The sequence below is a fragment of the Pseudophryne corroboree genome, chromosome 1, assembly GCF_028390025.1.
Source record: "Pseudophryne corroboree isolate aPseCor3 chromosome 1, aPseCor3.hap2, whole genome shotgun sequence".
NCBI classification, from domain to species: Eukaryota; Metazoa; Chordata; class Amphibia; order Anura; family Myobatrachidae; genus Pseudophryne; species Pseudophryne corroboree.
The window spans coordinates 1,036,809,169-1,036,834,836 of NC_086444.1; the positions used below are offsets into that span (position 1 = coordinate 1,036,809,169).

The 25,668-nt window shown below is 47.2% G+C and overlaps 1 protein-coding gene across 1 annotated transcript in view; it reads left to right on the plus strand.

Moving 5' to 3' along the window:
- The window catches only part of LOC134923917 (cytochrome P450 4V2), a 119,232-nt gene that overhangs the window by 17,257 nt on the left and 76,307 nt on the right, over window positions 1-25,668 (plus strand). Inside the window, exons 2-4 of the mRNA XM_063920798.1 lie at window positions 5,937-6,049; window positions 21,644-21,729; window positions 24,057-24,247. Of these exons, the coding sequence (XP_063776868.1) occupies window positions 5,937-6,049; window positions 21,644-21,729; window positions 24,057-24,247 (390 nt within the window). The remainder of the gene's footprint in view (window positions 1-5,936; window positions 6,050-21,643; window positions 21,730-24,056; window positions 24,248-25,668) is intronic.

Here is a 25,668-nt window from a genome sequence, read left to right on the forward strand (position 1 = left end):
GGGAGCGCTGGGAAACACCTCCTAGGGTGGACAAGGCGCTAACACGCTTATCTAAACAAGTGGCGTTACCCTCTCCTGAGACGGCCGCACTTAAAGATCCATCAGATAGGAGGATGGAAAATATCCAAAAAAGTATATACACACATGCAGGTGTTATACTACGACCAGCTGTAGCGACTGCCTGGATGGGCAGTGCTGGGGTAGTTTGGTCAGAGTCCCTGATTGAAAATATTGATACCCTGGACAGGGACAATATTTTACTGTCGTTAGAACAAATAAAGGATGCATTTCTTTATATGCGTGATGCACAGAGGGATATCTGCACACTGGCATCACGGGTAAGTGCTATGTCCATTTCGGCCAGAAGAGTTTTATGGACGCGACAGTGGTCAGGTGATGCGGATTCAAAACGGCATATGGAAGTTTTGCCGTATAAAGGGGAGGAGTTATTTGGAGTCGGTCTATCAGATTTGGTGGCCACGGCTACAGCCGGGAAATCCACCTTTCTACCTCAAGTCACTCCCCCACAGAAAAAGGCACCGACTTTTCAACCGCAGCCCTTTCGTTCCTTTAAAAATAAGAGAGCAAAGGGCTATTCATATCTGCCACGAGGCAAAGGTCGAGGGAAGAGACAGCAACACGCAGCTCCTTCCCAGGAACAGAAGCCCTCCCCGGCTTCTACAAAAGCCTCAGCATGACGCTGGGGCTCCTCAAGCGGACTCGGGGATGGTGGGCGGTCGTCTCAAAAATTACAGCGCGCAGTGGGCTCACTCGCAGGTAGATCCCTGGATCCTGCAGATAATATCTCAAGGGTACAGGTTGGAATTAGAGACGGATCCACCTCGCCGTTTCCTGAAGTCTGCTTTACCAACGTCCCCCTCCGAAAGGGAGACGGTTTTGGAAGCCATTCACAAGCTGTACTCTCAGCAGGTGATAGTCAAGGTACCTCTTCTACAACAAGGGAAGGGGTATTATTCCACTCTTTTTGTGGTACCGAAGCCGGATGGCTCGGTAAGGCCTATTCTAAATCTGAAGTCCTTGAACCTGTACATAAAGAAGTTCAAGTTCAAAATGGAGTCACTCAGAGTAGTGATAGCGAACCTGGAAGAGGGGGACTTTATGGTATCCTTGGACATCAAGGATGCGTATCTCCACGTTCCAATTTACCCCTCACACCAGGGGTACCTCAGGTTCGTTGTACAAAACTGTCACTATCAGTTTCAGACGCTGCCGTTCGGATTGTCCACGGCACCTCGGATCTTTACAAAGGTAATGGCCGAGATGATGATTCTTCTTCGAAGAAAAGGCGTATTAATTATCCCATACTTGGACGATCTCCTAATAAGGGCGAGGTCCAGAGAACAGCTAGAGATGGGATTAGCACTGTCTCAAGAAGTGCTAAAACAGCACGGGTGGATTCTGAATATTCCAAAATCCCAGTTAATGCCGACAACTCGTCTGCTGTTCCTAGGGATGATTCTGGACACGGTTCAGAAAAAGGTTTTTCTCCCGGAGGAAAAAGCCAAGGAGTTATCCGAGCTTGTCAGGAACCTCCTAAAACCAGGAAAGGTGTCTGTACATCAATGCACAAGAGTCCTGGGAAAAATGGTAGCTTCTTACGAAGCAATTCCATTCGGCAGATTCCACGCAAGAATTTTCCAAAGGGATCTGTTGGACAAATGGTCAGGGTCGCATCTTCAGATGCACCTACGGATAACCCTGTCTCCAAGGACAAGGGTGTCTCTTCTGTGGTGGTTGCAGAGTCCTCATCTATTGGAGGGCCGCAGATTCGGCATACAGGATTGGATCCTGGTGACCACGGACGCCAGCCTGAGAGGCTGGGGAGCAGTCACACAAGGAAGAAACTTCCAGGGAGTATGGACGAGCCTGGAAACGTCTCTTCACATAAACATTCTGGAACTAAGAGCAATATACAATGCTCTAAGCCAGGCAGAACCTCTGCTTCAGGGAAAACCGGTGTTGATCCAGTCGGACAACATCACGGCAGTCGCCCATGTGAACAGACAGGGCGGCACAAGAAGCAGGAGTGCAATGGCAGAAGCTGCAAGGATTCTTCGCTGGGCAGAGAATCATGTGATAGCGCTATCAGCAGTGTTCATCCCGGGAGTGGACAACTGGGAAGCAGACTTCCTCAGCAGACACGATCTTCACCCGGGAGAGTGGGGACTTCATCCAGAAGTCTTCCACATGCTGGTAACCCGTTGGGAAAGACCAATGGTGGACATGATGGCGTCTCGCCTCAACAAAAAACTGGACAGGTATTGCGCCAGGTCAAGAGATCCGCAGGCAATAGCTGTGGACGCGCTGGTAACGCCTTGGGTGTACCAGTCGGTGTATGTGTTTCCTCCTCTGCCTCTCATACCAAAAGTATTGAGAATTATACGGCAAAGAGGCGTAAGAACGATACTAGTGGTTCCGGATTGGCCAAGAAGGACTTGGTACCCGGAACTTCAAGAGATGATCACGGAAGATCCGTGGCCTCTACCTCTAAGGAGGGACTTGCTTCAGCAGGGTCCCTGTCTGTTTCAAGACTTACCGCGGCTGCGTTTGACGGCATGGCGGTTGAACGCCGGATCCTAATGGAAAAAGGCATGCCGGAAGAAGTCATTCCTACTTTGATTAAAGCAAGGAAAGAAGTAACCGTGCAACATTATCACCGAATTTGGCGAAAATATGTTGCGTGGTGCGAAGATCGGAGTGCTCCGACGGAGGAATTTCAACTGGGTCGATTCCTACATTTCCTGCAATCAGGATTGTCTATGGGTCTCAAATTGGGATCTATTAAGGTTCAAATTTCGGCCCTGTCGATTTTCTTTCAAAAAGAATTGGCTTCAGTCCCTGAAGTCCAGACCTTTGTGAAGGGAGTGCTGCATATACAGCCTCCTGTGGTGCCTCCAGTGGCACCGTGGGATCTCAATGTAGTTTTGGATTTTCTAAAATCTCATTGGTTTGAACCACTAAATAAGGTGGATTTGAAATATCTCACTTGGAAAGTGACCATGCTTCTAGCCCTGGCTTCTGCCAGGAGAGTGTCAGAATTGGCAGCTTTATCTTACAAAAGCCCATATCTGATTTTCCATTCGGACAGGGCAGAACTGCGGACTCGTCCGCATTTTCTCCCTAAGGTGGTGTCAGCATTTCATCTGAACCAGCCTATTGTAGTGCCTGCGGCTACAAGTGACTTGGAGGACTCCAAGTTACTGGACGTTGTCAGAGCATTAAAAATATATATTGCAAGAACAGCTGGAGTCAGAAAATCTGACTCGTTGTTTATATTGTATGCACCCAACAAGATGGGTGCTCCTGCGTCTAAGCAGACGATTGCTCGTTGGATCTGTAGCACAATCCAACTGGCACATTCTGTGGCAGGCCTGCCACAGCCTAAATCTGTAAAGGCACACTCCACAAGGAAGGTGGGCTCATCTTGGGCGGCTGCCCGAGGGGTCTCGGCATTACAACTTTGCCGAGCAGCTACGTGGTCAGGGGAGAACACGTTTGTAAAATTTTACAAATTTGATACTCTGGCTAAGGAGGACCTGGAGTTCTCTCATTCGGTGCTGCAGAGTCATCCGCACTCTCCCGCCCGTTTGGGAGCTTTGGTATAATCCCCATGGTCCTTTCAGGAACCCCAGCATCCACTAGGACGATAGAGAAAATAAGATTTTACTTACCGATAAATCTATTTCTCGGAGTCCGTAGTGGATGCTGGGCGCCCATCCCAAGTGCGGATTATCTGCATAAATTGTACATAGTTATTGTTAACTTATTCGGGTTATTGTTGTAGGAAGCCATCTTTCAGAGGCTCCGCTGTTATCATACTGTTAACTGGATTTAGATCACAAGTTGTACGGTGTGATTGGTGTGGCTGGTATGAGTCTTACCCGGGATTCAAAATCCTCCCTTATTGTGTACGCTCGTCCGGGCACAGTACCTAACTGGAGTCTGGAGGAGGGTCATAGGGGGAGGAGCCAGTGCACACCACCTGATCGGAAAAAGCTTTACTTTTTGTGCCCTGTCTCCTGCGGAGCCGCTATTCCCCATGGTCCTTTCAGGAACCCCAGCATCCACTACGGACTCCGAGAAATAGATTTATCGGTAAGTAAAATCTTATTTTATACTGGCGGGGGTCTGTAATTAGTGCCCAGGCACTTTATACACTTCTGTCAGTCGTATTTTTGAGGATTTATACTGCCCAGGGCGCTCCCCCTGCGCCCTGCACCCTTCAGTGCCGTTCTGTATGTGGGAGCATGGCGCACAGCGCGGTACCTCAAAAGCCATCTTCTGTCGTCACTGAAGTCTTCTGATCTTCTTTTACTCACCCGGCTTCTGTCTTCTGGCTCTGCAATGGGGGTGACGGCGCGGCTCCGGGAACGAGCAGCTAGGCGCACCAAGTGATCGGACCCTCTGGAGCTAATGGTGTCCAGTAACCTAGGAAGCAGAGCCTTTGAACTCAGAGAAGTAGGTCTGCTTCTCTCCCCTCAGTACCACGATGCAGGGAGCCTGTTGCCCGCAGGTCTCCCTGAAAATAACAAACCTAACAAAGTCTTTTTTTCTGAGAAACTCTGGAGAGCTCCTCAGTGTGTATCCAGTCTCACTGGGCACAGAATCTAACTGGAGTCTGAAGGAGGGGCATAGAGGGAGGAGCCAGTTCACCCCCTTTTTAAAGTCTTAAAGTGCCCATGTCTCCTGCGGATCCCGTCTATACCCCATGGTTCTTGAAGCATCCCCAGCATCCTCTAGGACGTATGAGAAATAATCAAGTGTCATTTCTGAAATGACTACACTAGAAGCGCCTTCTTGTGGCTTTTTTGTTTTTCTATGTAAAGTTTTAATCCTGTCTGTACAATTCTGTTCTAATGCACTCTTTGTTTTATCCCTTTGTGCAACACTATGGAACCTTTTTAAGCACTATATAAACAAAAGATATTAAATTAATACACAGTGATGTAACACAGCACTCTTCTCTCGCCAACATTGAAGTACCACTCTGTGGCCATATTGTTTTGCAATAAGCACTCCATAAAGACCTTGGCTGAATATATTTTACAAGTGGCGGTGTGCAAACTCAAGTTTCTGTTGCTAACAAGAACATCCAGGCGAGCCCTCAGGGGCCTACTTATTAAGTACTTTTTTTTTATCACCATGGCAACTGATCTGCAACTGTAAATATAACCACATTACCACTTTGCTCTAACATGGGACCTGGTACGTTGGAGCTTCCAGTTCCACACAACAACAATAACAATAAAGCCATGTACATATTGCATTAAAACATTTTGTTTTCAGTTTTCTCTATCTGTTAATTCCACCCTGAGATATAGTAAATAGGTTTTATTATGCAGAGATGGCAAATCACTTACATGTTAAGGGCAAAGGGAAAGGCGCTACGAGGCATCTTTACTGGTACGGATGTCCTGAACAAATCGACCACCCACAATAGTTACAGAGATGTCGCTACAAATGGTCTGGGCATGTTTATACTTTTAAATACACAGATGTGAATAAATCCACAGGGAACCTGCGCTCAACCCAACTCAAGATGGTTCAGTTGGGGGGTTGTAATGTAGACCTAAATGCACTAAATGAAAATACAGAACAATGCACTTAAGGTATTTATTTGATATCTTTCAATATGCTAAAAAGGTGTCTGTCTTTCTCAAAAGACAGGTTACTCAGTTCATATAGTCATTGGGTGCCTAAGGCACATCTGTGTATTTATTATTTAAGGGGGGTGGGACACCCCTCAGTACCAGCAGCACACCCCGAACCTCACTATTGCCTCAGTGCGCAGAGAATCCACTTTTGTATCTATGTTTATACTTTTATGAAAACATTAAACCTGGAAGATCTAGTCATTTGTCTGCTCATTGCTTTGGTATTTACATTACATACATATGTAACATTTTTCTTTCCAGATTTCTTTGTACAAATTATTGAATACACGGAGTTACTGAGAAACCTTCCGCTGATTAAACTTTGGCTTGGCCCTATGCCCTTCTTAATAGTGTATCATGCAGAAACTGTGGAGGTGAGTGGTATACTCTGTGTATGCATATATTTCCCATAATACTTTAATACATTTTGTTAATTCTTGCTGGATAACATGCTGCTGGTGGCAGAACCGCTGGGATGTTCCAGTGATATCTTCTTTCTCTGCATCATGCGACACCCCCTCCTCCTCAGTGAGGCAGATGTGATAGCTGCCTCCCCTTGTGCTGTGTTTTGCAGTATTATTGGCCACTGTGTGGCCCTGCCCCCGTTCCAAGCAGTTTCTGACTACCACAGAGGGTAGGCTGAGCTCACGACTGCCCCACCTCTGGTCTCTCCCTGACAGTCCCTGTATTTCCAGCAGAGCTCTGCAGATTTGATGAGTTTTAACTATACAAATGATGAGAATAATACAAAGAAGATATTTCTAACTATCATCTTTGTATTATTCTCATCATTTGTATAGTCAGAACTCTGGAGTTTACTGGAGTATGAAAGGTAAGGCTCTGCCTGCCCTGCTTACCCTGACTGCACGTCACGGCATAGGACTGAATGTCCTGACTAAATATTTGCTTTTTATACCATATATCTCCTATTAGATTGTTGCATTATATTATTAACCTGTACCATACCTCCCAACATTTTGTCGTGCAATATCAGGACAAAATAATCAGTGCTCTGTATCCATCCCATTCCACCTTGATCTTACCCTTGTTTGCTCCCAGAAATATAAATTTTTGGTCAATCCTTTTGATGGAGATTAGGTAAAAAAATGGAACAGTCCGGACCACGGAACCCCAGACTGGACTGGCTTCATGCAGCAAATTCTGCCATTCTGGAGCATGTAGTGCTCATTCACGTCAAGCTGTCCCCGTCCAGTGGAGTGTCTGTGACAGCTGTTACTGGGGAGGCAGGGAGGGAGAGATTACAGCCTCCCTGTATTGTCCAGGGATGGGGTAATAACCGAAATGGTCCGGACAAAACAGGGAGGCTGTAATCTCTCCCTCTCTGCTTCCCCGGTGACAGCTGTCCTGTGACAGCTGTCACCGGGGAGGCAGAGTGGGAGAGATTACAGCCTCCCTGATTACACCCCCTGGACAGAACACCCCCAATGGGGAATAGCACTACAAGCTCCAGAATGGCAGCGTTTGCTGCAGGGAGTCAGTCCGGTCCGGCATTCTGGGGTCCGGACTGTTCTGGTTTTTACCTAATCCCCTTTTGATGTCCATAAATTGATATTGACCTGCCAAAATTGGAACAGCTGGGGGTACATATTCTAAAATATAAACCACCACACGTACTGTGCCTCACACTGTTGCCTGGCATGGTTGCATCTGTTGATATTACGCCAAGCTGGGCTTCCCTGACACAGTCACATCTGTTCCACTTAGTGGCTTCAGTCTCATTGACCCTTATGTAGACTGCGCTTGTATGATGCAATATCAGGGCATATTTGTGAAACTTTTTGCATGGAAAGCATATTGCTCCTATAAAGTCCTATAACGAATAGAGAGAGTAGGCCTGTGGATAATTGTAGGTTGATATGTGACATAACACTATTTATGTGCTCTGTGAAGAGAATAATGGAGGAAGTCTGTACCATCAGCCCCGCGCTATATGTGCTGCAGCTGTATAGCCGCAGATTTGTATATGAAACTGTCGGTGTATCTGCTTGCACTCACCAAGATACAAAGTCCTAGTAATGCGATAATTAGTAAACGAAAAAAGTAAAAGCACACTCTCTATTATTCATTACTCATACTAGTAATCTCATCAGTCATCTCATATCAGCAATATGAACCGTATTAAAAAAAAACGTATTGCTCATCTGGGTTAACTATTTGGATTGATTGTTGCTAGAATGTTGACAATGGAGGCGTAAAAATAATTTAATAAATTAGTGGACTTTATACCCAGTGATAAAATTCCTATTAAACAGAAACATTTATTAAAGTACTAAGTTTCTCTGTTATCTTTAACTACATGGCTTTCAGCACGTACCTTCTTAAATGCTGATTTAGGGTAACTAAACTTCAGTTTTCTGCATATACAGTATGCAACATTGACATAAAAGTCATAGAGTTTGGTGTGTAGCTATAAATCCATTTCAGTACAGCATTAGGCAGTAAAGTATATAATAACATGCAGTAACTAATAATAACATACATCGGACTCTAGGCTTAGTCTAGTATTATTACTCTGTTGAAACAAAGTACCATTTTTATGAGCACATGCGCCATTTTTCCAGCTTATAAACACACATCTAAAAATAGGATTTTACTTACCGGTAAATCTATTTCTCGTAGTCCGTAGAGGATGCTGGGGACTCCGTAAGGACCATGGGGAATAGACGGGCTCCGCAGGAGATAGGGCACTTTAAGAAAGCTTTGGATTCTGGGTGTGCACTGGCTCCTCCCTCTATGTCCCTCCTCCAGACCTCAGTTAGAGAAACTGTGCCCAGAGGATATGAACAGTACGAGGAAAGGATTTATGTAACCTAAGAGCGAGATTCATACCAGCCACACCAATCACACCGTATAACCTGTGATAAACTACCCAGTTAACAGTATGAACAAGTAACATAGCCTCGGTTCAAGACCGACCAACTATAACATAACCCTTATGTAAGCAATAACTATATACAAGTCTTGCAGAAGAAGTCCGCACTTGGGACGGGTGCCCAGCATCCTCTACGGACTACGAGAAATAGATTTACCTGTAAGTAAAATCCTATTTTCTCTAACGTCCTAGAGGATGCTGGGGACTCCGTAAGGACCATGGGGATTATACCAAAGCTCCCAAACGGGCGGGAGAGTGCGGATGACTCTGCAGCACCGATTGAGCAAACAGGAGGTCCTCCTCAGCAAGGGTATCAAACTTATAGAACTTTGCAAAGGTGTTTGTCCCCGACCAAGTAGCTGCTCGGCACAACTGTAATGCCGAGACCCCTCGGGCAGCCGCCCAAGAAGAGCCCACTTTCCTAGTGGAGTGGGCCTTAACCGATTTCGGTAACGGCAATCCTGCCGTAGAATGCGCCTGCTGGATCGTGTTACAGATCCAGTGAGCAATAGTCTGCTTTGAAGCAGGAGCGCCAACCTTGTTGGCCGCATACAGAACAAACAGAGCTTCAGTCTTCCTGATCCTAGCTGTTCTGGTCACGTAAATCTTCAAAGCCCTGACCACATCCAGGGACTCGGAGTCCTCCAAGTCCTGTGTAGCCACAGGCACGACAATAGGTTGGTTCATATGAAAAGATGAGACCACCTTGGGCAGAAATTGAGGACGAGTCCTCAACTCTGCCCTATCCACGTGAAAAATCAGGTATGGGCTTTTATATGATAAAGCCGCTAATTCCGAAACACGCCTTGCAGAAGCTAAGGCCAACAACATGACCACTTTCCAAGTCAGGTATTTCAACTCCACTGTTTTGAGTGGTTCAAGCCAAGGTGACTTGAGGAAACTTAATACCACGTTAAGATCCCAAGGCGCCACCGGAGGTACAAAGGGAGGCTGAATATGCAGCACTCCCTTCACAAAAGTCTGTACTTCAGGAAGAGAAGCCAATTCTCTTTGAAAGAAAATGGATAAGGTCGAAATTTGGACCTTTATGGTTTGAAGGAAGTGAAGCAGACGGCCCAAATGGAACTCCTCCGTAGGAGCAGCTCTGGCCTCACACCAAGAAACATATTTCTGCCATATACGGTGATAATGTTTCGATGTCACATCCTTCCTAGCCTTGATCAGGGTAGGAATGACCTCCTCCAGAATCCCTTTTTCTGCTAGGATCCAGCGTTCAACCGCCATGCCGTGAAACGCAGCAGCGGTAAGTCTTGGAACAGACAGGGCCCCTGCTGCAGCAGGTCCTGCCTTAGAGGAAGAGGCCACGGATCTTCTGTGAGCAACTCTTGCAGATCCGGATACCAAGTCCTCCTTGGCCAATCTGGAACAATGAGAATTGTTCTGACCCTTCTTAGTCTTATTAATCTCAACACCTTGGGTATGAGAGGCAGAGGAGGAAACACATAGACCGATCTGAACACCCATGGTGTCACCAGAGCGTCTACCGCTACCGCCTGAGGGTCTCTTGACCTGGCGCAATACCTCTTTAGCTTTTTGTTGAGACGGGACACCATCATATCTATTTGAGGCAGTCCCCACCGATCCACGATCTGTGTGAAGACTTTTTGATGAAGTCCCCACTCTCCCGGATGCAGGTCGTGCCTGCTGAGGAAGTCCGCCTCCCAGTTGTCCACCCCCGGGATGAACACTGCTGATAGTGCGCTTACATGGCCTTCCGCCCAGCGCAGAATCCTGGTCGCCTCTGCCATGGCCACTCTGCTCCTTGTGCCGCCTTGGCGGTTTACATAAGCCACTGCCGTGATATTCTCCGACTGAATCAGAACCGGTTTGTTCTGAAGCCACTCCTCCGCCTGGCGTAGGGCGTTGTAAATGGTCCTTAACTCCAGGACATTGATGTGGAGACAAGTCTCTAGGCTTGACCAGAGACCTTGGAAATTTCTTCCCAGTGCGACAGCCCCCCAACCTCGGAGGCTCGCGTCCGTGGTCACCAGGATCCAGTCCTGAATGCCGAACCTGCGACCCTCTAGGAGGTGAGCACTGTGCAGCCACCACAGGAGAGATACCCTGGCCCTGGGAGACAGGGTGATCCGTTTCTGCATATGTAGATGGGACCCGGACCATTTGTCCAATAGGTCCCATTGGAAAGTCCTCGCATGGAACCTGCCCAAGGGGATGGCCTCGTATGAAGCCACCATCTTCCCCAGAACCTTTGTGCAATGATGCACCAAAACCTTTTTTGGCTTTAAAAGGTTCCTGACCAGGGCTATGAGCTCCTGAGCCTTCTCCACCGGAAGAAAAACTCTTTTTTGGTCTGTGTCTAGAATCAGGCCCAAAAAGGTCAGACGCGTTGCAGGTACTAGCTGGGATTTCGGTAAATTGAGAATCCAGCCGTGCATCTGCAACGTCTTCATGGACAGAGACACCCTGTCCAGCAACTTCTCCCGAGATCTCGCCTTTATAAGGAGATCGTCCAAGTACGGGATAATTGTGACTCCCTGCTTGCGCAGGAGCACCATCATTTCCGCCATTACCTTGGTGAAAATTCTCGGGGCCGTGGAAAGCCCAAACGGCAACGTCTGAAATTGGTAGTGACAATCCTGTACTGCAAATCTCAGAAACGCCTGGTGAGGGGGGAAAATCGTAACATGAAGGTACGCATCCTTTATGTCCAGGGACACCATCCAATCCCCTCCCTCCATGCTGGCGATGACCATTCTGAGCGATTCCATTGTGAACTTGAACCTCTTCAAGTACAGGTTCAGGGATTTTAGATTTAGAATGGGTCTGACCGAACCGTCTGGTTTCGGTACCACAAACAGGGATGAATAATAACCCTCTCCTTGCTGGAGATGAGGAACCTTGATTATCACCTGTTGAATGTACAATTTGTGAATTGCTGCTAACACTAGCTCCCTCTCTGACGGGGAAGCCGGCAGAGCCGATTTGAAAAACCGGCGAGGGGGCATGTCTTCGAATTCCAGTCTGTATCCCTGGGAAACAATCTCTATTGCCCAGGGATCCACCTGTGATTGAACCCAGACGTGGCTGAAAAGACGAAGACGTGCCCCCACTTGATCTGACCCCCCCCCCCTCCCCCCCCCCCCCCGGAAAGCCCCAGCGTCATGCTGTGGACTTTGCGGAAGTAGGGGAGGACTTCTGCTCCTGGGAACTAGCTGAGTGCAGCTTTTTTCCCTTGCCTTTACCTCTGGCAACGAAGGACGATCCTCGTACCTTCTTGTTTTTATTGGAATGAAAGGACTGCATTTGATAATGTGGTACCTTCTTAGAATGCTGCGGGGGAACATAAGGTAAAAAATTTGATTTACCGTCCGTAGCAGTAGAGACTAGGTCCGAGAGGCCTTCTCCAAACAACTCCTCCCCCTTGTAAGGCAATGACTCCATATGCCGCTTTGAGTCGGCGTCTCCCATCCACTGTCGGGTCCACAAGAGCCGCCTAGCAGAAATAAACATAGCGTTTATTCTAGAGCTTAGTAAACAAATGTCTCTCTGAGCATCCCTCATATACAAGGCAGCATCTCTGATATGCTCCATGGTCATTAGAATGGTATCCCTATCTAAGGTGTCCATCTCCGTAGTTAAGGAGTCTGCCCATGCCACGACAGCACTACAAACCCAGGCCGACGCCATGGCCGGCCTAACTATAGTTCCTGAATGTGTGTAAATGTGCTTCATGGTAATTTCCTGCTTGCGATCAGCAGGATCCTTGAGGGAAGCAGTATCCGGAGAAGGCAGTGCCACCTTCTTGGATAAGCGTGTCAGTGCCTTGTCTACTTTAGGCGCAGATTCCCATCGTATCCGATCCTTCTGTGGAAAAGGATACGCCATGAGAATCCTTTTGGGAACATGGAGTCTTCTATCCGGAGATTCCCAAGCCTTTTCGCATAATTCGCTAAGCTCAAATGAGGACGGAAACGTGACCTCAGGCTTTTTCCCTTTATACATGTGAACCCTCATGTCAGGGACAGGGGGTTCCTCCGTGATATGCAAAACCTCTTTTATGGCAATAATCATGTACCTAATACCTTTTGCCACCTTCGGCTGTAATTTTGCATCCTCAGAGTCGACACTAGAGTCAGTATCTGTGTCGGTATCTGTGTCAGCGACCTGGGATATGGGGCACTTTTGAGACCCTGAAGGTCCTGGCACCACAGGGACAGGCACGGACTGGCTACCTGACTGATCCCTAGCTTCAGCCTTGTCTAATCTTTTATGCAGGAGATTTACATTTGCATTCAAGACATTCAGCATATCCACCCAGTCCGGTGTCGGCGTTGCCGACGGCGACCTGACATTCAAGCACTCCCCCTCCACATTAAGCGAGCCTTCCTCATCAAACATGTCGACACACACGTACTGACACACTGCACACACCCAGGGAAACTTTTTCTGAAGACAGTATCCCCTGAAAGGCCCTTTGGAGAGACAGAGAGAGAGTATGCCAGCACACACCCCAGCGCAACAACCTGGAGACCAACACAGAATGATTTTCCCCAGCAGCGCTGTATTATACTTTATTCTGCCAATTATGTGCCCCCCCCCTCTCTTTTTAAACTACCTTCACCGTGTGTAAGCAGGGGAGAGTCCGGGGAGCTTCCTCTCAGCGTTCTGTGGAGAGAGAAATGGTGCTGGTGAGTGCTGAGGGAGAAGCCCCGCCCCCTCGGCGGCGGGCTTCTGTCCCGCTCAAAATCGTGTAAAATGGCGGGGGCTCAATTATATACATGTACAGTGCCCAGCTGTACATGTATATACCTATTTGCCATCTAAGAGGTGTTATTATTGCTGCCCAGGGCGCCCCCCCCTCCCCTGCACCCATACAGTGACCGGAGTGTGTGAGGTGATGTGGAGCAATGACGCACAGCTCCAGTGCTGTGCGTTACCTCTGTGAAGCTGAAGGCTTCTGCCGCCTGAGACGTCTTCTTGCTTCTGTTCTTCTGGATCTGTGAGGAGAACGGCGGCGTGGCTCCGGGGGTGGACGCCCAGGACGAACCTGTGTTCACCCCCTCTGAAGCTAATGGTGTCCAGTAGCCGAGGAAGCAGATCCTATCAGTTAAGTAGGTCTGCCCCTCTCTTCTCAGTCCCTCGATGCAGGGAGCCTGTTGCCAGCAGTGCTCCCTGTGAAAAAGTAAAAATCCAAACAAAAATGCTTTCTGTAGCAAAGAACTCAAGAGAGCTCCCTGCAGTGCGCCCTTCATCCTCTGGGCACAGTGTAAAACTGAGGTCTGGAGGAGGGACATAGAGGGAGGAGCCAGTGCACACCCAGAATCCAAAGCTTTCTTAAAGTGCCCTATCTCCTGCGGAGCCCGTCTATTCCCCATGGTCCTTACGGAGTCCCCAGCATCCTCTAGGACGTTAGAGAAAGGATATTACCTTACCAATTTTTCTAGGAGTAATGCTGGGTTCACACTATGCGATGTGTGTACCCAGCAACATCGCGCACGACGGGACCCAGCATACATACTTGCTGTTGTCACCAGTTGCAAATAACGGTGGGGGGGAGTATGCTGCATTCGGCAGCATGGTATCGTCAATCCCCAGATTGACCTGCATGTATGGACGCCAGGGGATGTATGACGATTTGCGGGGGCACGCACCATTCATCGCATAGTGCATACACACTGGGCGATATTACAAATAATATCAGAAGGGTGAAAATGAGCGATATTGTTTCAAATATTGCCTAGTGTGAACGTACCTTAAGTTTGGGATCTGTTACTGTTGATCAGATATCTCCCATTTATAAGATGTTTTCGCCATCCATTGTGTTAATTCAGTGAATATTTACTTACAAACAGGTTTGGGAGTATTTACGTCCCAATATAGATTTTATGCTTTTTTGTCAGTGAGGGATATATATCCAAGCTGTATTGTGATATCACGTATGTAATTTTTAACATTTTAAGTGTTCTCAGGAAGGTGAAAAAACGACACCATATTTTAGAGTAAAGTCTCAAATGATGTACTGTGCCAGTGAGAAGCCTGCAATCTGTGTTACATTACCCTGGCTGCTTTATTGTAAGAGTCCTGAATGATGTCTGCAATGTTTAATGGGACAAGCTCACTTAGGGGTCTATTTACTAAGCCTTGGATGGAGATAAAGTGGTCTGAGATAAAGTACCATCCAATCAGCGCCTAACTGTCATTTTTCAAACCCAGCCTGTGACATGGCAGTTAGGAGCTGATTGGCTAGTACTTTATCTCCGTCCACTTTATATCCAGAGAGATTAGTAAAACACTGGTGGACATAACACAATGAAGCCTGGCCGGATCAGTGAGATCCGGGCAGGGCTTCAATGTGTAAAGTATTTAAAATTGAAAAAAAAAAATTGTCTGGGCCCCCCTCCTGAACACAACCAGCCCTGGGCTCTTTGAGCCGGTCCTGGTTGTTAAAATACTGGGATTCTACTTGACAAGGGGACTGAGGGGCTCCGTGGGACACTAGGTGAGAATGTGTGACTGTAAGTGTGCATGTACTGTATGTTTAGAATTTTTTTTACTTTCACGGTGTGTGTACTGTGTTTTTTGAATATTTCTTTTACTGTGGAAATACAGGTACCAGTGGGCCCTTCAATGCCCGACATGCTGGTACTTGTGGTTCTCCAAGTACTAGCATGAGGGGAGGCTTGCTGGGACCTGTAGTTCCACAGCAAAAGACAATATTAATTATTTTTTTTACACATTTTACGGCTATCAGCCTGTGATCCACAGCCCACGGATGGTCGGGACAGCCCAGGGCTTCATCCCTGGACCTTGGATGCCTGGAGATGGGGGGCTCTTTATTGGGGGGTCCCCACTATCCCAGGGAACCTTGGTCAGGGGTGACTAGTTGGGGGGAGGTGATGCTGCGGCCACAGGGACCTGTATAAAAATGTCTCCCTGGCTAGTGGAGCCTGGACCGGGGGACCCCTACGTCTTTTTACCCCCGGATCTTTGAAAACCAGGACCGGTCCAAGAGCCCGGTGCTGATTGTTAAAATATTGGAAATGCCTACGCAATTTTTACTGGTATTTTAACAACCAGGATTGGCTCAAGGAGCCTGGTGCTGGTTATGTTCAGGAGGGGGGACCTCACACAATTTCTCTGACGTCCTAAGTGGATGCTGGGACTCCGTAAGGACCATGGGGAATAGCGGCTCCGCAGGAGACTGGGCACAACTAAAGAAAGCTTTAGGACTACCTGGTGTGCACTGGCTCCTCCCACTATGACCCTCCTCCAGACCTCAGTTAGAATCTTGTGCCCGGCTGAGCTGGATGCACACTAGGGGCTCTCCTGAGCTCCTAGAAAGAAAGTATATTTTAGGTTTTTTATTTTACAGTGAGATCTGCTGGCAACAGACTCACTGCAGCGAGGGACTAAGGGGAGAAGAAGCGAACCTACCTAACTGGTGGTAGTTTGGGCTTCTTAGGCTACTGGACACCATTAGCTCCAGAGGGATCGACCGCAGGACCCGACCTTGGTGTTCGTTCCCGGAGCCGCGCCGCCGGCCCCCTTACAGAGCCAGAAGCAAGAAGTGTTCCGGAAAATCGGCGGCAGAGGGCAATATAAACACATTGGCTGGCAAATCATCACAATATATAGTCCCAGGGCTATATATGTGATAAATTGCCCCTGCCAGAATCCATGAAAAAAGCGGGAGAAAAGTCAGCCGAAAAAGGGGCGGGGCTATCTCCCTCAGCACACTGGCGCCATTTTTTCTTCACAGTGCAGCTGGAAGACAGCTCCCCAGGCTCTCCCCTGTAGTTTTCAGGCTCAAAGGGTTAAAAAGAGAGGGGGGGCACTAAATTTAGGCGCAATATGTGTATACAAGCAGCTATTGGGGGGAAAAATCACTCAGTTATAGTGTTAATCCCTGCATTATATAGCGCTCTGGTGTGTGCTGGCATACTCTCTCTCTGTCTCCCCAAAGGACTTTGTGGGGTCCTGTCCTCAGTCAGAGCATTCCCTGTGTGTGTGCGGTGTGTCGGTACGGCTGTGTCGACATGTTGGTGAGGAAGGTTACGTGGAGGCGGAGCAGAGGCCGATAAATGGGATATCGCCCCCTGTGGGGCCGACACCAGAGTGGATGGATAGGTGGAAGGTATTAACCGACAATGTCAACTCCTTACATAAAAGGCTGGATGACATAACAGCTGTGGGACAGCCGGCTTCTCAGCCCGCGCCTGCCCAGGCGTTTCAAAGGCCATCAGGGGCTCAAAAAACGCCCGTTACCTCAGATGGCAGACACAGATGTCGACACGGAGTCTGACTCCAGTGTCGACGAGGTTGAGACATATACACAATCCACTAGGAACATCCGTTGCATGATCTCGGCAATGATAAATGTGTTACACATTTCTGACATTAACCCAAGTACCACATAAAAGGGGTTTTATGTTTGGGGAGAAAAAGCAGCCAGTGTTTTGTTCCCCCATCAGATGAGTGAATGAAGTGTGTAAAGAAGCGTGGGTTCCCCCGATAAGAAACTGGTAATTTCTAAAAAGTTACTGCTGGCGTACCCTTTCCCGCCAGAGGATAGGTCACGTTGGGAGATATCCCCTAGGGTGGATAAGGCGCTCACACGTTTGTCAAAAAAGGTGGCACTGCCGTCTTAGGATACGGCCACTTTGAAGGAGCCTGCTGATAAAAAGCAGGAGGCTATCCTGAAGTCTGTATATACACACTCAGGTACTATACTGAGACCTGCTTTTGCCTCAGCATAAATAGTGCTGCTGCAGCGTGGTCTGATACCCTGTCAGATAATATTAATACCCTAGACAGGGATAATATTTTGCTAACATAGAGCATATTAAAGACGTCGTCTTATATATGAAGGATGCACAGAGGGATATTTGCCTGCTGGCATCCAGAATTAATACAATGTCCATTCTGCCAGGAGGGTATTAGAGACCCGGCAGTGGACAGGTGATGCTGCCTTTAAAGGGCACATGGAGTTTCTGCCTTATAAGGGTGAGGAATTGTTTGGGGATGGTCTCTGGGACCTCGTATCCACAGCAATAGCTGGGAAGAAATTTTTTTACCTCAGGTTTCCTCACAGCCTAAGAAAGCACCGTATTTTCAGGTACAGTCCTTTCGGCTTCAGAAAAGCAAGCGGGTCAAAGGCGCTTCCTTTCTGCACAGAGACAAGGGAAGAAGGAAAAAGCTGAACCAGACAGCCAGTTCCCAGGATCAAAAATCTTCCCCCGCTTCCTCTGAGTCCACCGCATGACGCTGGGGCTCCACAGGTGGAGACAGGTGCGGTGGGGGCGCGTCTCGGGAACTTCAGGGACCAGTGGGCTTGCCCACAGGTGGATCCCTAGGTTCTGCAAGTAGTATCACAGGGATACAGGCTGGAGTTCGAGGCGACTCCCCCTTGCCGTTACCTCACATCAGCCTTGCCTGCTGCCCTTGGAGAAAGGGAGGTAGTACTGGCGGCAATTCACAAGCTGTACTTCCAGCAGGTGAAGTCAAGGTACCCCTCCTTCAACAAGGCCGGGGTTACTATTCCAGAATGTTGTGGTACTGAAACCAGACGGTTCGGTGAGACCCATTCTAAAATTGAAATCCTTGAACACTTATATACGAAGGTTCAAGTTCAAAATGGAATCGCTCAGGGCGATTATTGCAAGCCTGGAGAATTTCATGGTATCACTGGACATCAAGGATGCTTACCTGCATGTCCCTATTTACCCTCTTCACCAGGAGTACCTCAAAATTGTGGTACAGGATTGTCATTACCAATTCCAGACGTTGCCGTTGGTCTGTCCCCGGCACCGAGGGTATTTACCAAGGTAATGGCCGAAATAATTATCCCGTACTTGGACGATCTCCTTACAAAGGCGAGGTCCAGGGAGCAGTTGTTCGTCAGAGTAGCACTATCTCGGGAAGTGCTACAACAGCACGGCTGGATTCTGAATATTCCAAAGTCGCAGCTGGTTCCTACGACGCGTCTACTGTTCCTGGGTAAAAAAAAAAAGGGTTTCTCCCTGAGGAGAAGTCCAAGGAGTTGTCGTCTCTAGACAGAGACCTCCTAATACAAATACAGGTGTCGGTGCATCAATGCACGCGAGCCCTGGGAAAGATGGTAGCTTCTTACGAAGAAATTCCATTCGCGAGGTCCCATGCAAGGATCTTCCAGTGGGATCTGTTGGACAAGTGGTCCGGGTCGCATTTTCAGATGCATCGGCGGATAACCCTGTCTCCAAGGGCCAGGGTGTCGCTGTTGTGGTGGCTGCAGAGTGCTCATCTTCTAGGGGGCCGCAGATTCGGCATACAGGACTGGGTCCTGGTGACCACGGATGCCAGCCTTCGAGGCTGGGGGGCAGTCACACAGGGAAGAAACTTCCAAGGACTATGGAAAAGTCAGGAGACTTCCCTACACATAAATATTCTGGAACTAAGGGCCATTTACAATGCCCTAAGTCAGGCTAGACCCTGCTTCAACACTGGCCGGTGCTGATCCAGTCAGACAACATCACGGCGGTCGCTCATGTAAACCGACAGGGCGGCACAAGAAGCAGGGTGGCGATGGCAGAAGCCACAAGGATTCTCCGATGGGCGGAAAATCATGTGTTAGCACTGTCAGCAGTGTTCATTCCCGGAGTGGACAACTGGGAAGCAGACTTTCTCAGCAGACACGACCTCCACCCGGGAGAGTGGGGACTTCATCCAGAAGTCTTCCAAATGATTGTACACCGTTGGGAAAGGCCACAGGTGGACATGATGGCGTCCCGCCTCAACAAAAAGCTAAAATGATATTGCGCCAGGTCAAGGGACCCTCAGGCGATAGCTGTGGACGCTCTGGTAACACCGTGGGTGTACCAGTCGGTGTATGTGTTCCCTTCTCTGCCTCTCATACCCAGGGTAATGAGAATAATAAGAAGGAGAGGAGTAAGAACTATACTCAGTGTTCCGGATTGGCCAAGAAGAGCTTGGTACCCAGAACTCCAAGAAATGATCTCAGAGGACCCATGGCCTCTGCCGCTCAGACAGGACCTGCTGCAGCAGGGGGCCTGTCTGTTCCAAGACGTACCGCGGCTGCGTTTGACGGTATGGCGGTTGAACGCCGGATCCTGAAGGAAAAGGGCATTCCGGAGGAAATTATCCCTACGCTAATTAAAGCTAGGAAAGAAGTGAACGCAAACCATTATCACCGCATATGGCGGAAATATGTTGCGTGCTGTGAGGCCAGGAAGGCCCCAACGGAGGAATTTCAGCTAGGTCGATTTCTGCACTTCCTACAGTCAGGGGCGACTATGGGCCTAAAATTGGGTTCCATTAAGGTCCAGATTTCGGCTCTATCGATTTTCTTCCAAAATGGAACTGACTTCACTGCCTGAAGTTCAGACTTTTGTTAAGGGAGTGCTGCATAGTCAGCCCCCGTTTGTGCCTCCAGTGGCACCGTGGGATCTCAACGTGGTGTTGGATTTCCTGAAGTCGCATTGGGTTGAGCCACTTAAATCCGTGAAGCTAAAATACCTCACGTGGAAAGTGGTCATGCTGTTGGCCTTGGCGTCGGCCAGGCGTGTATCAGAATTAGCGGTTTTATCATGCAAAAGCCCTTATCTAATTTTTTTATATGGATAGGGCGGAATTGAGGACTCGTTCCCAATTCCTTCCTAAGGTGGTATCAGTTTTCATGTGAACCAACCTATTGTGGTGCCTGCGGCTACTTGGGACTTGGAGGATTCCAAGTTACTGGACGTAGTCAGGGCCCTGAAAAATATATGTTTCCAGGACGGCTAGTCAGGAAAACTGACTCGCTATTTATCCTGTATGCACCCAACAAGCTGGGTGCTCCTGCTTCTAAGCAGACTATTGCTCGCTGGATCTGTAGCACGATTCAACTTGCACATTCTGCGGCTGGACTGCCGCACCCTAAATCTGTACAAGCCCATTCCACGAGGAAAGTGGGCTCTTCTTGGGCGGCTGCCCGAGGGGTCTCGGCTTTACAAATTTGCCGAGCTGTTACTTGGTCGGGTTCAAACACTTTTGCAAGAGTCTACAAGTTCGATACCCTGGCTGAGGAGGACCTAGAGTTTGCTCATTCGGGGCTGCAGAGTCATCCGCACTCTCCCGCCCGTTTGGGAGCTTTGGTATAATCCCCATGGTCCTTACGGAGTCCCAGCATCCACTTAGGACGTCAGAGAAAATAAGATTTTACTCACCGGTAAATCTATTTCTCGTAGTCCGTAGTGGATGCTGGGCGCCCATCCCAAGTGCGGATTGTCTGCAATACTTGTATATAGTTATTGCTTAACTAAAGGGTTATTGTTGAGCCATCTGTTGAGAGGCTCAGTTATATTTCATACTGTTAACTGGGTATAGTATCACGAGTTATACGGTGTGATTGGTGTGGCTGGTATGAGTCTTATCCGGGATTCAAAATCCTTCCTTATTGTGTCAGCTCTTCCGGGCACAGTATCCTAACTGAGGTCTGGAGGAGGGTCATAGTGGGAGGAGCCAGTGCACACCAGGTAGTCCTAAAGCTTTCTTTAGTTGTGCCCAGTCTCCTGCGGAGCCGCCATTCCCCATGGTCCTTACGGAGTCCCAGCATCCACTACGGACTACGAGAAATAGATTTACCGGTGAGTAAAATCTTATTTTTTTATTTTTAACTCTTTATTATATTTTAAAATAGAGAAGCATGCACGGATCACATTATTCTCCAAACACGCCAGTCAGAAGCAGGTCTATTTGAATGTTCTACAGTATTTGTGTACGGATTCCATGCTTATCCGGCAGTGTATGGCTAGTGTCGGCAGTGATTGGGAATACAAATTCTCAGTAAATTCCCGTGTTGTATGAGGTGTACGTGAATAACCAACCACGTTCGACCGATGGTCTATTGATTCGTATTTGTGTGGACGGCAGTGTATCTCAATACGAATTGGCCCAGCACTGCCGAGATTTGTGTTTAGTATATATACGAGTTGCATTTTTGTATGAAAATGCAATCTCGATTCAAATCGGCAGCTTAGTAAATTTCCACCTAAGAGACAAGTAAGAAATGGAGAAACATGGCACTACTGCTCACCTGCCTGCCTTTCCTCTTTTCTAGCCTATACTGAGCACTTCAAAGCACATGGACAAATCATTTGCCTATAAATTCCTTCATCCTTGGCTTGGTTTGGGACTTTTAACAAGGTAAATATATATTTTCCTTGTATTAATTTGATGAGAGTAATTTTGTCTGTTTGTTTCCCTTCATTTATAGCACACATAATTTGGGATCCAAAACAATTTACAAGGACCTTATTCTTCTAATGAAGTTGGAGTGGGAGATTTTTGGCAAAATACAGTACTGAGAATGAAACCTTTTAGGTGAAACAAAATGGGAGCTGCCAATACCTTCTCATAGTAGCCACCTAAAATAACTCATTAGTAATATGTGAATGCATGCAGACATTCCCTATCATCTTTCATTTAGATCTGTAATAGGCAGCCTGATACACCCCAGGGGCCGCATTGGCTGGCCCTGTTACCTTCAGAAAGGCGACACCTAACCTGGCCATTGGCCACACATATACAGTACATATTATATTATATTATATTATATGCAAATAGGTGTAAGACTATAATGCGTTTTATGCAAAACCGTTTTTTAGATACAAAATCTAATCATATCCTAGATAATAAATGGCTAATGCTCTTCCTCACTTCTATGGAAGGGAATTCAATTGTTTTGCACGCCGTGGACCACTAGAAGGTGCCCAACGGAGCAATCCAAGTGTTGCTCCATTCCGGCGCATGCAGGCACTGGCGCTGACATTACTGTTATGTTAACTAGTCAGATATGATCAGTTTTCACAGCAACTCTGTATGCCTTCGATAGGCTTGTGGGAGTAGTAGAAAATAAGCTATTTGCATTCTGGTTATTGGACCCAATGGTTGGATATGACCATGAAGAGAGCATACACCATACGGACAGTACGAATGATGTAATTGTTAGCATTACTGCCTCACAGCACTGAGGTCATGAGTTTGATTGCGACCATTGCCCTCACTGTGTGGAGTTTGTATATTCTCCCCATGCTTGCGTGGGTTCTCTCCAAGTAATCCGGTTTCCTCCCACAATCCAAAAATATATTGGTAGGTTAATAAGCTCCCAACAAAAAAATAACCCAAGTGTAAATGTGCAAGTGCAGACTAGATGGGCCAGGTGGTTCTTATGTGCCATCATATTCTATGTTTCTATGTTAACTGAGAAGTATTGTGAATCTGCAGTCTGTGATTTGTAAATGACATTTAGGGTTCATAAAAAACAGAAACAGTGGAGCAACAGTCAGATGTTCTCTGTTTCAGTGTTGTGTGAAAGTCTGGAAAATTAGGCAATTTAAAGGAAAAATAATAGTTTTGGTATTATTATTATTCTTTATTTATATTGCGCCAAGAGATCCGCAGCGCCCAATTAAAAGTACATTAATGAAATATTAAACCAGGACAATAGTGACTTACAGTTGAAGACAATATAGGACAAGTACAGAGTAAATGAACATAGCTGCATCAGCAGATGACACTGACATAAGTATAACGGTGGCAGAAACTGTGGGATTAGGTGCTGTCGATGATGTTTACGTAAGATACGGAGAAGCACATGAGGGTTACATTCTAAAGGGGAGGGGCAGACAGACAGGGGTGGCACAGATGGGGTAGACAGTGAGCATGGAACAAAGGGTTAGGATGAGATTAGGCTGGGTTTGGTGAAAAAGTGGGTTTTGAGAGACCATTTGAAGTTTTGTAGAGAGGTGGAGAGTCTGAGGGGAGAGGTAGGGAATTCCAGAGAAAGGGAGCAGCATGTGAGAAATCCTGAAGGTAGGAGTGGGAGGAAGTAATCAGTCGGCAGGAGAGGCAGCATGCATTAGCAGAGTGAAGAGGACTGGTGGGATTGGAAAGTGGTATGTTAAACTTGTAAAAAACATAATGCCATCTAAAGATGACGTTATGTGCTCTTTTACAGCCGGAAGTCGGTGAGAAGAGCAGTGAAGAGAATGGTCTTTTCATGCTTTCTCCAATAATGCATTGGGTAGATTGGTGTGTTACGTAATAAGAGGTGAGTCATGTGGCCATACCACACATGCACAAAAAAAGGTGCATGTGCTTGACCGCTAAACAGTTACCAAAGCCATCTCTAATCATGTGTTAAGTCTACGCCAGCACAGACACTTGGCCCGCCCCTGCATTCTAAAATACATAAATAAATTGATCATTTCAAAGTGATACTTAAGTGGCATAATCATTGTGCTAACCAGGATAGTGGGCCTCTTCTGAGGACATCTAGTGGGTACATTTCAAACTGCACCATTAAATAAGTCGTTTGACATTTACAGTTGATACAGTAACAGGTTACTAGTCTTCCAGTGGCTGCTACATTTAACACACTACAGGCAATTAGAGAACATTATCATATTCACTGTTCTTATATTTATTGGTTTTAATGACATAAGTTTATTCATACATTTTCCAACTTCCAGCACTGGAGAGAAATGGCGTTCTAGGAGGAAGATGATAACACCAACATTCCATTTTGCTATTCTTTCTGAATTCCTGGAAGTCATGAATGAGCAGTCGTATGTGTTGGTGGAGAAGCTCAAGGATCAGGCTGGCAAAGGATCTTTTAACTGCTTTATGGATGTAACACTTTGTGCTTTGGATATAATATGCGGTAGGTCAGCATTAAAGCATGTGTATTGGATAACACGTTAGAGATCATTTTGAAACTGGAAAAAATATGAAACACATTGTATTTTATGCTGCACTTACTGGATAACGTCTCCTGTAGGCAAAAGTCAGGGAGGGTTGGGGCCAGGGGCGGATCCAGAAAAAAATTACAGGGGGGGGGCACCATAAGGGACGTGGCTTCGTTGGAATGGGCGTGGCTTCGTTGGAATGGGCGTGGTATTGCAGGAAAAGACTACCTTATACCCCAGTTTTGCAACCTGCACGCCCAGACGTTGGCCACCACAGAAAAGAAAAATAATCCTGATTCATGCCCCTTACATTATTTGTCATTTTTCCTCCTTATAGTAATGCCCAGTATACATTATTCCACATACTGCAATGGCCCTTAGACATTATTCCACACACAATAATGCACATGACACAATATGCACACACTGTAATGCCCCAGACACATTATGCCACACACCGTAATGCCTGTGACACATTATGACAGGAATCGCAATGCCCGTTATACATTATGCTACACACTGCAATGCCCCTGATACATTATAGCACATACAATGTCTGGGACACATTATGCCACACACTGCAATGACCTTGAGACATTATACCACAATGCCCGTGATATAGTATACCATACACCGTAATGCCTGTGACACATACCGCAATGCCCGTTATACCCTATGCCACACACCGCAATGCCCGTTATATATTATGCCACACTGTAATAACCCTGAGACATTATACCACATACCACAATGCCCGTGATATAGTATACCACACACCGTAATGCCTGACACATTATGACACACACCGCAATGTCCGTGATACATTATGCCACACACTGCAATGACCCTGAGACATTATACCACATATCACAATGCCAGCGATAGAGTATACCATACACCGTAATGCCTGCGACACATTATGACACATACCGCAATGTCCGTGATACATTATGCCACACACCGTAATGCCCATTACACATTAAGTCCTACAGTAAGGCTTCTAATTACTTTTCAAATACCTGCTCGTTGTCAGGGGTTTCATGCACTGGGTGTCATGCTCGTTGCCAGGGGTTTCATGCTCTTGGTTCCATGCACGGTGCCAGGGGTTTTCATGCTCAGGGTGTCATGCTCGTTGCCAGGGGTTTCATGCACTGGGTGTCATGCTCGTTGCCAGGGGTTTCATGCACTGGGTGTCATGCTCGTTGCCAGGGGTTTCATGCTCTTGGTTCCATGCACGGTGCCAGGGGTTTTCATGCTCAGGGTGTCATGCTCGTTGCCAGGGGTTTCATGCACTGGGTGTCATGCTCGTTGCCAGGGGTTTCATGCACTGGGTGTCATGCTCGTTGCCAGGGGTTTCATGCACTGGGTGTCATGCTCGTTGCTAGGAGGTAGTCCT